This window comes from Gossypium raimondii, chromosome 13 (genome assembly GCF_025698545.1).
Source record: "Gossypium raimondii isolate GPD5lz chromosome 13, ASM2569854v1, whole genome shotgun sequence".
Classification (NCBI taxonomy): Eukaryota; Viridiplantae; Streptophyta; class Magnoliopsida; order Malvales; family Malvaceae; genus Gossypium; species Gossypium raimondii.
In genome coordinates, this window is record NC_068577.1 from 46,611,399 (window position 1) to 46,624,423 (window position 13,025).

At 34.2% G+C, this 13,025-nt stretch overlaps 2 protein-coding genes and 1 pseudogene across 2 annotated transcripts; 1 reads left to right on the forward strand and 2 right to left on the reverse strand.

Annotated features, from left to right (window-relative positions):
* The first annotated feature begins 390 nt into the window (after positions 1-390).
* Positions 391-3,013, forward strand: LOC105781630 (putative pentatricopeptide repeat-containing protein At3g15200). The gene is made up of 2 exons (XM_052625976.1): positions 391-792; positions 1,053-3,013. Exon 2 carries the CDS (start codon positions 1,176-1,178, stop codon positions 2,886-2,888), a length of 1,713 nt encoding a protein of 570 aa, XP_052481936.1. The 5' UTR covers positions 391-792; positions 1,053-1,175; the 3' UTR covers positions 2,889-3,013.
* Positions 3,014-6,699: 3,686 nt separating this feature from the next.
* Positions 6,700-10,044, reverse strand: LOC105783908 (uncharacterized). Its single transcript, XM_052627202.1, has 4 exons — positions 9,621-10,044; positions 8,853-9,248; positions 7,115-7,529; positions 6,700-7,017 (listed from the first exon to the last, which is right to left on the reverse strand). Exons 1-4 carry the CDS (start codon positions 9,871-9,873, stop codon positions 6,816-6,818), a joined length of 1,266 nt encoding a protein of 421 aa, XP_052483162.1. The 5' UTR covers positions 9,874-10,044; the 3' UTR covers positions 6,700-6,815.
* Positions 10,045-11,284: 1,240 nt separating this feature from the next.
* LOC105781944 (30S ribosomal protein S20, chloroplastic-like) lies at positions 11,285-12,482 on the reverse strand (annotated as a pseudogene).
* Positions 12,483-13,025: the final 543 nt, after the last annotated feature.

Below are 13,025 nucleotides of genomic sequence, written 5' to 3' on the forward strand. Positions count from 1 at the left end.
ACTGAAAGCTAAAAAAAAACTGTTTGGCCCAACTATACGAAGCTTTTACTATCTCACTTGGGCTCCAAGTTTTTCCTTGAAAAATAAAAAGATTATAATAAATGTTAAATTTATTACAAATTTAGAAGTTTTTAATATAGAGGAATTAAATTGATCTATTTAATAATAGAAGGACTAATTTAATTTAGTCTCTATAATATAGGGATCTCTCAGGTTCTTTAACATAAAAAAACATATTAATGAAAAAGAAGAAGAGAACTGGTTTTGGGCTAAACCAATGTAAACCTGAAATTGGTCCATTATAACTGCCATAACCAATGGTGGGTTCTAAGCCTACAACAACAACCCAAAACCAAGAAACATTTGTCTTTCTCAAATTTAAAACCCTAAATCTTTGCCCCCAAATGAAATTAAAAAAACGCTGAAAAACAAACGGGAAAACACTTGGATACTAAAACCATTTTTTTTTGGAAGCCATGAAAAGGGTTTTGTTCAGAGGCATTTCACTCACCACTCGCAATTTCTTCACTCTTATTCCAAACCCAGTTCACTCGTTCACCCCACTCGCCGCTTCAACTCGGTCTCGACTCAGGTTCTACACATACGAATCGGATTCTCCCGTTGAAGAAGCCTGACCCTGTTATAGAATCTGCTTCAGTAGCTGAAGCCCATGTCAAGGATGTAGCTTTGCCCATGGCAATTTGTTTCTTGTGTTTTTGTTTAGATGATGAGAAAGGAAAGTCAAGATGAATGAGCAAGTTTGATTTTATTTGATTGGTTTGTTATGTTCAGGTTAGTCTGGTAAAAAGTCTTAAACTGGGTCTGAGGATTTAATCTGTGCTTCTTCTTTGCTGGAATTTACTTTTTTTTTATTTGGAAATTATTTGATTGGTTGTTGAGAAAGGAAGGGAAACTAAATCATGATATATGTATATATATATATATATATATATATATATATATATATATATTTTTGTTTGGATAATGAGCAAAGCAAGTGATAGTTTGTTTCTTAGTTATGTTGTTTAACTTTGTTAGTTCTTTGGTGCCAGAGCTGAAAACCCGAATCAAGAAAGTTGGCTGGGAAAGGGGATGAAGAGGCACTCCCTTCAGTTCTTGAGGCCATTTTGCGGAGAAAGTTGGCTGGGAAGCATGAGGAGACGGATGATGAATTGATGGATGAACTGAGTGTCCCTAAACCTCCTTTCTGTATTTTTTTTAATATTTCCTGTAAAGCCAACTGCACTCTCTCATTTCATCTCTCAACGATGCGTCTCATAACACAATCCCAAATCTTAAAATGCTTATGCCAGGAAGCCGTCATCCATCGGAAATTCCCATTTGATTTCCCGAAATCCCATTTTCTCTCCACCTCTAATCCTGCTGCCCCTCAATACCATCCCAGCAATCACATATTTCATTTTCTGGGTGCCAGTAAAAACCCTATTTTTCTTCATTCACTTGCTAATTCTGATGAAAGCACTGGCTTTCACCAAAAATCATACGAGGCATATTCGTTGAAACTCCAGAACGTTTTAAAAAACCATAGAAATAGCAAAACAGAAGAGATTGAGCTAGCTCTTGATCAATGCAAGGTTACAATATCTGATGGTTTGGTCTTGGAGTTGGTTAGGCGAAACCGTTTTGATTGGAAACTGGCTTATGTTTTCTTCCAATGGGTGTCTAAAACAAGTGGAAAGTCACTTGGTTTTGATGTTTGCAATGAAATTCTTGACATTCTTGGAAGAATGCATCGGTTTGAAGAGTTAACTAAGGTGTTTGATAAAATGTCTGAAAGAGGACTTATTGATGAAAGGACTTTTAGGATTTTGGTTAATAGGTATGCTGCTGCACATATGGTGGATGATGCGATTGGGGTTTTTCATAGGAGGAAAGAATTCCAATTCAAGGATGATTTGGTTGCATTTCAAGTTCTTTTAATGTGTTTATGTCGGTATAAGCACGTGGAAACTGCAGAAACTTTATATCAATTGAAGAGGAGAGAGTTTGGCTATGATTTAAAGACAATGAATATTGTTCTCAATGGATGGTGCGTGCTGGGGAATGTACATGAGGCTAAAAGGTTTTGGAAGGACATAATTGAGTCAAAATACAAACCAGATCTGTTTACTTACGGAACATTTATAAATGCATTGACGAAGAAGGGAAAGTTAGGTACTGCGATGAAGTTGTTTCGAGGAATGTGGGAGAAGGGGTGTAATCCTGATGTGGTAATTTGTAATTGTGTCATCGATGCGCTGTGCTTCAAGAAGAGGATTCCCGAGGCTTTGGAAGTGTTAAGGGAGATGAAGGAACGTGGTTGTGCCCCAAATGTTGCAACATACAACTCGCTTATCAAGCACCTAGGAAAGATTGGGAGGATGGAGAAGGTTTATGAGATCTTGGATGAGATGGAGGAGAAGGAAGGGTGTTCACCGAATAATGTAACTTTCAACTACTTGCTCAAGTTTTCCGAGAAACCGGAGGAAGTTCCTGGTGTTTTGGAAAGGATGGAGAGAAATGGTTGCAATATGTGTTGTGATACATACAATTTGATCTTGAGGTTGTATATGAAGTGGGATCATGAAGAGAAAGTTAGACAAATGTGGGATGAGATCGGAAAAAGCGGATTGGGACCAGACCGGCGATCTTACACAATAATGATTCACTGGCTGTATGATAAGGGAAGGGTTGAAGATGCTTTGAGCTATTTTAATGAGATGACATCTAAAGGAATAGTGCCAGAACCTAGGACCGAGATTTTGGTGAATTCCATGAGGAACAAGTTGAAAGGGCAAGAAGGAGAAAAACAAAAGAAAGATCTAGGGATAAATGGCAAATCACCGAGGCTTAGGTCTAAAAGGTTTAAAAAGACCAAAGCTAGGTAATGCTTCCTCTAAAATTATACCATAGTTTTAGTTCTGTGCCAATCACCGAGTCTGGTTATCATTCATTAATTTTGGTTGTAGTTAGTCGGATGTGTTCCTTATAATTCTAATTTTGATTTCACTTAGTAACTTCAAAAAAAAAAAAAAAAACAAAGCTTACATATATTGATTGAAAAATAAATTATGTTTAACATATGACAATATTAGATTACATATATTAATTGAAAAATAAATTATGTTTAACTTATGACAATATTGTAATTTATAATTTAATTTAATAGTAATTAAATTATTTTTATAATTAATTAGATTTTATTATTTTTAAGGATAAATTATAAAATATTCACTTTTGTTTGTCTCATATGACATTTTAGTCATTTATGTTTGAAATGTTACATTTTACTCACGTTATCATTTTGTTACGAAGTTATCATTCTATCGTTAAATTCCGTTACCTCTCTAATAGTAGTCCTATGTGGTAGTCCAAATGAGTTTTAAATGTTAACTTAGATATCGAGTTGTTAGGATGAAAATAAGTTTTTAATTAAATAAATTTAATTTGGACTGCCACGTAGGATATTCAATTTGACATTTAAAATCTATTTGAATTGTCACGTAGGACTGCTGTTAGAGAAGTAATAGAGCTTAACAGTTCATAACAAAACAATAATGTAAATGATTAAAATGTCATTTGAGGTAAATAAAAGTGACTATTTTTATAGTTTGTGGGAAGAGTATTGGCACATGTGAATGGCCTGCAATGGAACTGATTTTACGAGGCAGTGTTGGGTTAAAGCAAAGTGGTGCAATTGCTATAAATCCATCCAAAAATGACTTCCGAAAATGTTTCAGCAATCACGTGTTCAATTCCAGCCTTAACATGTTGGACTGTCTTTCATCATAACCATAATATTTTGTTCTTCTCAAACAAACTGCTTTAATCTACTGTTTGCATAGACATGTACTTCTACGAGGTTGAAGAGTTTGAGGCAATGCTGCTCTTTAAGCATTAGAGGTAACTTGGGAATAAGCAATGTAATATTGCCTTTCTTTTATGAATCTCATGATGATTGTAATAGGCCCAATTTTATAAATAATAACAAAATTATCAAAACTAAACTGTCCAATAAATGGTCCAAATTACAAAATTCACCAGACCCAATTACAGTGGCCCGATATCTCGCCCAAATCATTTTTAGCCTAATCCAGCCCAACCTAGCCCAAAACTTTTCCCAAATGCCGAAACCCTAGTTTTGTTGGAATGGTCCAGTGGCCATTTTTCCTTAGCCACCGCAACAGTTTCAGCCACCATTGCTTCTGTCCGCCTCTTGCACGCGCTGCGTCTTCCACGTGCGTCTCCAGCTGGCGTGTACCTGCAGCAAACAAACAAGCCAACGCAGCACCAAACAAAAAGGACATATAGCAGTTGTAAAAAAGGAAAAATGGGGGAGATTTTTTTTTATTTTTTCTTCATTTCGGCTATATAGGCCATTAAAAACTGAATCTGTAAAGAGGGGGAACCCTCACGCATACTGTATGAGAGACACACATATATTGAATACAAAAAAAAAAATTCAGAAAGAAAACCCGAAAGGTGATTTAATTTTCGCCCTTTTTTTGTTCTTGCTTCTTTTCCTTTTTTTCTGGTGTTTTGAATGCAAATCATTCAACGAAAGATAAAAAAGGGAGATTAGAGTGTTTAGACGTACCTAGAGGCTGGATTTTCGCCTTCTCTCCGCGGCCATCAGATTTGAAACGGAGATGGAGGGCCTTAGAAAGTGACGAACGCAGAGCGGTGCAGAGTGTTTAGGTTTTTTAGTTAGTTTTCTTTTGTTTTCAAATAGCAGATTAGTTTTAGATTAGGTTTTTTTTTTACTATTTTTTACGTTATTTATTGATACGGCGCCGTTTTAGCCTCAGCGACCCGCGCGGTGACCCGATCCAGGGAAGGATCCTCGCACTTTGGGCGTTTGGTCTATTTTCGCAATTGGTCCCTCTGTTTTCAAAAGAGTGCTTAAATCAACTTTTTTTATTCCCTTTAAATTTAGCCACACGCTTTGTTTTTGTTTCAAATAAGTCCCCATTGCTGCGCAACATTTTAGGGAGGCGGATTATTTCCATTTTGGCCCCCTCATTTAATACACGCGTTGCGAATTAGTCCTCTGTTTGGTTAATTTCATTTATTGGTTTTTTTCTTTTTGTATTTTGTTTTTTTTGTGTTTTTTAAATTTTATTATTATTATTATTACTATTATTATTATAGATGTTATTATCGTATTAGTTAGTATATTTATTTACTTTTATTTTATTTTATTATGTATTTTATTCCTTTATTATGTATATATTTATTCAATTACATAATATATTATTTTAAATATTCTTTACGATTAATTTGTACATATTTTTATAATTTTATTTCTACAATGTATTCATAAATTCTATTTTTATATATTTGTAATTTTATTTATACAATAACATTTTCATAATTCCATTTCATGCATATATACAATTTATATTTAATTATTTTTATTATACACATGTATATACATAATATGCTATTAATTTCATTTTTTTACCTATATATATATATATATATATATATATATATATATATATTTCATTTCTTTAAAAGTCTCAATTTTATTTTACTCATTCCAACTTTTTACATACTATTGTATATTATTATGAAGTTTTTCATTCCTATGTATTACTTACTTTAAATTAATGTATGTATATGATTTAATGCATTTTGATTTATTTTTTATAGTGTTTATTTTGAATGTTGATGTTGAAATCGGCATAATTGAGGCTATTGTTACTATGTTTGTTTGTATTTATCTATGGATTGTTTGTATTCATTGGTGTACATTTCAATTTACGAATTATCAATTCGCATTGTACATTATTATTATATTACATTTTATTCGCTTAAAAGGTTATGTTTCATATCATTTAGGTATTAAAACCAATTTATTCAAAAAATCTTCAAAATACTCGAAGTTTGGAATCCTCGAGAGAATTGAGCCCTAACGTATTGGGTTCCAACTTTCCACGTCGAATCTAAATAATTGAAATTTTTTTAAACATACAAATTTCAAATAAAAACCCATTCTCGGGAATTCGACACGTTGTGTCCTAACGCATTGGATATGACATGTTATTTTCTCGAGACGAGGATTTTAAAAATAAAGGCAATGTTCGATATTTAGGAATTTTGTGAAATCGAACCCTAACTTACTGGGTTTTGATTTTCTCATTTGACCCAAATAATCGGATATCCTTCTCAAAATGCATAGGTTTTAAAAGACGAGAAATAAATTTAATTTTGAGGATTTAAAATGTTACACTCTAACTTACTAAGTGTAACGATCTATTTCTTTGAAATAAGTGAATCTCATCGTCCAATTCATTTTACTCAAATTTTCTTTTCAAAGGATCGTATTTTAAAATCTTTTTAAAGTTTCGACATTAAGACATTAAACAATCAATTCGGTACCAATTTTGGGCGTTACGAGGGTGCTAACCCTTCCTCGTACGTAACCGACTCCCGGACCTATTTTCTCAAATCTCACAGACCTAAAATTTATTTTTAATGGTGAACCGATCACACTTTAATAAAAGATCGGTGGCGACTCCCAATTTTCATTTTCAAAATCGATACCCATTTTTCAAATTTCAAAAAAATGGTTTCGACAATGATAGAGTAAAAAAAAAAAAAGAAATTATGAGAATCAGTTGAAAATTAATGATGAGTGCAATAGGGAAGAGATGTTCAATGGCGCATAGACATGAAACTGGTCAAGAAATCAGATAAATTAAATTTTGTATTTTTCTCCTTTTTCATTTGTTAAATTTTCATATTAGATTTGGCTACACTTCATGTGTTAAATATGATCAATCAATTCAAATAATTTGAAGATCAAACTCTCATGCATGGGATGTCCTAGATTCTTGCAATTTCATTGTCTTTGCACGCAATCTCTCCATGAATGCTGGATTGGCTCGAAGCCTGTTCTTGACATATTTAGTACGGGCCTCCTCCACCATTTTGTTAGCTTTTCCGGCTTCCTCGATGAGAGAAAAGAGTGTTCTGAGGCAATCTTTTCTGTTCTCTTCACGGTGTTCAAACCTTTAAAAATGAAGAATAAACAAATAAATTTACCCACAAGTTCATGAACCCGAGCTTAGCACGAGTCACATGGAAAGCAAAAAAGAAATATCTTTACCTCTCACTAGTAATTGTAAGTTCATCTTTGCCTGGATGGTATCTCTTTCCAACAAGCTCTCGTAACCGGCGGAATTGATGCTTTGAAAGCCCAAGCTCCTTCACTGTAACAGACATCTTTACTTTTCTGTTTTTGGGATGCCACGCATCACCACCAGGAGCAAACACCACCCGAGTTTGCCACCTAAGGATTGGTCCCTCACCAGGTGGATCATCCAAGTTCTTTTTTAAGTCCGGTACAGCCGTCTCATCAAATTTTGGTGGGCCCTCAGCTTCCATCAACTTTCCGTATTCCATCACCATCTGATCCTCGAATTCCTTGAATTGCTCATAAGCTTCTTCAACTTCAAGCTCGCCTCGTTCACACATATCGCCTAGCTCATTAAACCTTTCTTCCACCTTTTTCTTCATCTCATCTGATCATGCCAGCATAATGCTATACGATTATCATTCACATAAAATTATGAATTATAACAAGCCTAAGTTTAATGAGTTGGAATAGCATGAAGCTGCAACACCACCCTAGTAATCCCTTGATCCAAGCCACTTCAAATGGTCACCCAATTATTCCCCCCCCCCTAACACAGTCCATGTTGAGTGAAACTGCACCTATTGTCATATTGTACAAGCTCCATGCAGTTCTTAGTTAAGAGAATACGTAAAGTTCAAATGAAGGTCTAGAGTCTAGAGGCCGAAAAGATAAATGGAATATTATCAGAAGTGTCAAATATTATACTAGAGCTATGAATTTGCTTCCCTTTAATCATACAAGCTGTGTTTTCGAAAGCAAATCATATAGGCATAAAGCAACCATGGTAAACTATAAAAAAAAAAAGATCCATCTGTTATCAAGCAGCAAATCTGTGTTTGTAACTACTAATATGTAAGTTCTGCATGCATATTCAAGAGAAACAACTAGTATACAAATCACTTACCATACAAAAGTTAAACTAGAAAGCAGTAAACAGAGTGACATTAAAGTGAACTTGAAACAACCAACACTGACTCATAAAACAGATTCTTAAGCCTTAGCAACAGCCTTCTAGTGACATTTACACCCAATCGCAAGCAATTGGCTCTGAGAAATGAAGTAGACTAGGGTCATTTCTCATTTACAAACATTATGGACAAACATTGCAAGTATTGACAGGTTTTCTATCCACACTTTGTTTCATCAAAAACTAAATGGGGGCTAATAGCTATATTACTCAGACTAGGGTGTGAGTGCAGGATGCGGGTGTGTTGAATCTTCTCTAACTTCTTTCATATATTTCAAGGATCATTTTCAGGTCATATCCCCATAGCGATGTCTATTATACGTTGGACACAGGTACTTCAAGAAAAATGAAAAGTCGGAGCATCACAGGCTAATAGTTCAGATTCTTCAGAAAGTGCATACATAAAGCCAAATAGATTAGGAAACTACTTTGAAGGAAGATTGGAAGTAGGTTGCTCAAGTCAAGACTGGGAAGCGGATCTCTAGATTCAATTTTGTAACACATACAAGTTTACCAAGTCTACCATTCATTTCACTACAAAAAGAAGCCCTGAAAATAATGCAATTGATCATTTCAAAAGAAAATGGATTGATAATCTAAACATCTATCAGTATTGCAGACGATAAGCTAGAATTGGCGGAGATTTGCAGGTCCACAATAGAAAGTAAAGCGACCCAGTACAATAGAACCAGAGAGCCTCACATGGAAAAGAACATATATGATATTAAAATCAAGAAAAACCTGGGAGGAGCTTGTCCCAGCTAAGCATGTCCTCTAGAATTTCCTCGCACTCCTTTGTGTCTTTAAGATATCCATGCTGAACAGCTTCCTTAATCATTTCATCCCACTTCTGATCATCCATGTTAAAGTACTCATCCTTGACCATTCTCTTCACGACTATATCCCTGGCACTATACAAATTTTCAATCTCTTCATCAGTCGAGTACAAATTATCAAAATCTGACTCGAACTCTTCATCATCCACATCGTCTCGTGGTTGCACCTCCAATTCATCCATCAATTCATCATCCGTCTCCTCATGCTTCCCAACCAACTTTCTCCGCAAAATGGCCTCAAGAACTGAAGGGAGTGCCTCTTCATCCCCTTCAAAGTACTTCTTGATTCGGGTTTTCAGCTCTGGCACCAAAGAACTAACAAAGTTAAACAACATAAATAAGAAACAAACTATCACTTGCTTTGCTCATTATCCAAACAAAAACATATATATATATATATCATGATTTAGTTTCCATTCCTTTCTCAACAACCAATCAAATAATTTCCAAATAAAAAAAAAAGTAAATTCCAGCAAAGAAGAAGCACAGATTAAATCCTCAGACCCAGTTTAAGACTTTTTACCAGACTAACATGAACATAACAAACCAACCAAGTAAAAATCAAACTTGTTCATTCATCTTGACTTTCCTTTCTCATCATCTAAACAAAAACACAAGAAACAATTTGCCAAAAAGAAACCCAAATCCAATATTTTTTTAACCCATTTTTTACCTTTATTACTCACATCCTCAACAGGCAAAGCTACATCCTTGACATGGGCTTCAGCTACTGAAGCAGATTCTAAAACAGGGTCAGGCTTCTTTTCAACGGAAGAATCCGATTCGGATGAGAAGAACCTGAGTCGAGACCGAGTTGATGCGGCGAGTGGGGTGAACGAGGGAACTGGGTTTTGGTTGGTTTTGGTATAAGAGTGAAGAAAATTGCGAGTAGTGAGTGAAATGCCTCTGAACAAAACCCTTTTCATGGCTTCCAAAAAAAAAAAATGGTTTCAGTATCCAAGTGTTTTTCCGTTCTTTGTTTTTCAGTGTTTCTTTGATGTCATTTGGGGGCAAAGATTCAGGGTTTTAGATATGAGAAGGACAAATGTTTCCTGGTTTTGGGTTGTTATTGATTGTAGGCTTAGAACCCACCATTGGTAATGGCTGTTATAATGGACCAATTTCAGGCTTACATTGGTTTAGCCCCACACCAGTTTTCTTCTTCTTTTTCATTAATATGTTTTTTTTGTTAAGTACCTGATACGTCCCTGTTATTAAATATATCAATTTAATTCCTATATATTAAAAACTCTTAAATTTGTAATAAATTTAACATTTATTATATAAAAATATCATGAAATTTATTTTTATAATTACTTTTCAATTCCAACAAAACTATAAACTACGAACTATAATTGGCAATTTTAATATGATTTATTTACTTTTCACAGCAGAATAACTATAAACTACCATTTACAATTTTAATATGATTTATTTACCTTAATATAATAACTTCATTTAAATAGCTATTCATGAGAGTTACTCTCACAATCAAAGACTAATGTAATGTGATTTCTTGAAATGTAAATGGTTGGGAATATGATTGTCGAGAAAATTACTTTACAACGTTTAGTATACATTGGAAGGTATTTGATTAAAATCTTAAGAAAGTTTCATTATCTCGTTTGGTTCATCGAGTACTTTCCTCTTAAGGTAATTTATGAATTTATGAATTTAATTTTTATAATAAACTTTACTCTTAATAAATATTTGGATTAATGTTTTAAAATTCTTTAATCTATAATGTTAATTGAAGGTGATCTGTTTTAAATTTATCTTACATATATTTTTAAAAATAATAATGCACATATAAAATCATGTATATATAAAACTTGCAAATAATCCATTGAAATAATAGAGAAAATTTAGTGGGATGGGAGGAAGGCAATAGCTTTTTTTTATGTTTTATTAGCAGATTAATATCTTAAATCATTATAAAATAGTGTTAATCTTGTCTTAATATTATTTTTAATTTTCCCCACATTTTATTAAAGAAACCATATTAGCATGACAAAATTAAGAAAGTGATTCCAACTGATTAAATTCTTAGGAAAGTGATGCTTCCTATCCTACCGAACGCTGCGTTTGCTTATTTACCACTGATCAAGTATTGCTTTATAGATATTGGATATTGTGAAATTTAAGCTAAAAAAAAAACACATTTTCTGGATTTTGTGATTCTTATGTTGACCAAGTATGTCGGCTTGTTAGTCTTTAAGTAGGCAAACAGCTGCCATATTATGATTTGCAGTTCACCTGCCGTTCAGATTCAGAGACTTCCGGTTTTGTTTCAAGTATTGATTGAAACAAAATGGGAATGCTTAATGAGAAAGATCCTGGGAGTGCTACACAGGGACTTGTTTGGTAATATCCAGAAAAATTACAAACTCAACAGAACAAGATCCTCAGATGTGTTGAAAGAGAGACCATTTAGACGACTGAACTGAAAATGGGTAACAAATAACAGTTTGGGTTCACTGCCTAGGAAAAATAGAAGTTTTCGCAACATGCTTCCTCTTCTAGGCTGCATTTGCAGCTGGATCAACCGTGGTGGATTTCAACAGCCTTCTTTCTCCTTGCAAGACAGACTTTGCGCGTGCTCCAGTGTTCCCACTTTTACTGCTTTATCCATCACTGAATAGGCCTCGGCAATCAGTTTCTCAATTGGTAAATCTCTTTAGCTTGTGCTTCGGGTTTCTTCCGCAGCACATCCAGTGCCTCCAAAACCTTGAACGAGAAGAACACACAATTCATTCGCATTTCACGTAACATTATGAATCTTCCAAGAACAGGCAATAGAACAGATTCACTTAGCACTTTATCGGAGTTGCTTATGCTGTTTTATTGCATATTACATCATCGGGTTGAAGTATAATTGAAGCCATGCCTGATAGTGCTAAGCATTCATTCACATGAAAGAGGGTATGCAAAGAAGCACCCTAGGACACATAAAAGTCTGCCTTCCAAATATCCTATGCACAGTTGAACCAATAACCGTTAATAGGCAATCGGATAAGTGAACTGTAAAAAATTATTACCTTCTTCATTCGGGTTTTGACTTGGAATTTCTTTGCTTTGTTGTAAATTTGCCTTTTTTTGGCTTGACGATCCCTCTTAGCGGCTGAATCGGCCTTCTTCTTTGGTGCAGCCTCACAAACAACAGAATAACGATTTGGTTTTCGAGTAATTGTGCTAAAAGGACTCACTGAAACAAAAAACAGCAAACATTCGAACTCATAATCTTAATCTCCAAACGGAAGGCTTATTCTAAGGAAGCAGTTAATATCTAAAATTAAAACGACACACAACCAGTAGAAAAAGAAGAAGAATTACTGAATTTGCAACAAGATCAGTAGAATTGTCAAGAAAATCTAGCAAGAAACAAGGACAACAGTCGGGGACTGGAATTACAAATGAACCCAGAAATATATACTGAAATTTTAATCTTTCCCAGGATTTTCCTGCCATCCAGATTAAATGTTTATGAGATTTTATCTTCTTAATAAATCTACAGAAGAATAAGAAGAATTCATTATTGGGGTGGTAGAAATATAAAAGAAAAAAAAGAATGTGTTTCATCTCTTAATGCTAAATGTTTGGACGTTTTTTCTAATGATCTCATTGTGAATAGGGGTGAGCAAAACTCGATTCGGCTCAAAAAAATTGAAAAAAAATTCGAATTTCGAGTTAAATGAATCGAGTTATTCGAATCAACTCGAATTTTTTTTTTCAAATTTCGAGTTCGAATCGAGTTGAGTTTTCGAATTTGAATAATTCGAATATCAAACTATAATATTTTACATTTTTACCCAAACTCCCAAACTTTTTTATTTTTCCCTCAAAACTTTTACTCCTTCCTATTTTCCCCCCAAAACTTTTACTCCCCTCCCCTCCCCTCCCAACCCCTCAATCTACCCAAAATTCATTTCCCACCAAAATTTTACTCTCCCATTTACTTTTTCTCAAAATTTTACTCACAAAAACCCTCAAAACCTTTTATTTTCCCTCAAAATTTTTACTTCCTCCTACTTTTTCCCTAAAACTTTTATTCCCTTCCCATCCCACCTCTCATCTACCC

Coding starts and splice junctions, on each gene's coding strand:
- LOC105781630 (XM_052625976.1), top strand. CDS start 1,176: ATGGATGAACTGAGTGTCCCTAAACCTCCTTTCTGTATTTTTTTTAAT.
- LOC105783908 (XM_052627202.1), bottom strand. CDS start 9,873: ATGAAAAGGGTTTTGTTCAGAGGCATTTCACTCACTACTCGCAATTTT. Junction 9,249..9,620: donor TGAGGATGTGAGTAATAAAG/GTAAAAAATGGG, acceptor CTTTGGTGCCAG/AGCTGAAAACCCGAATCAAG. Junction 7,530..8,852: donor CTGGGACAAGCTCCTCCCAG/GTTTTTCTTGAT, acceptor TGGCATGATCAG/ATGAGATGAAGAAAAAGGTG.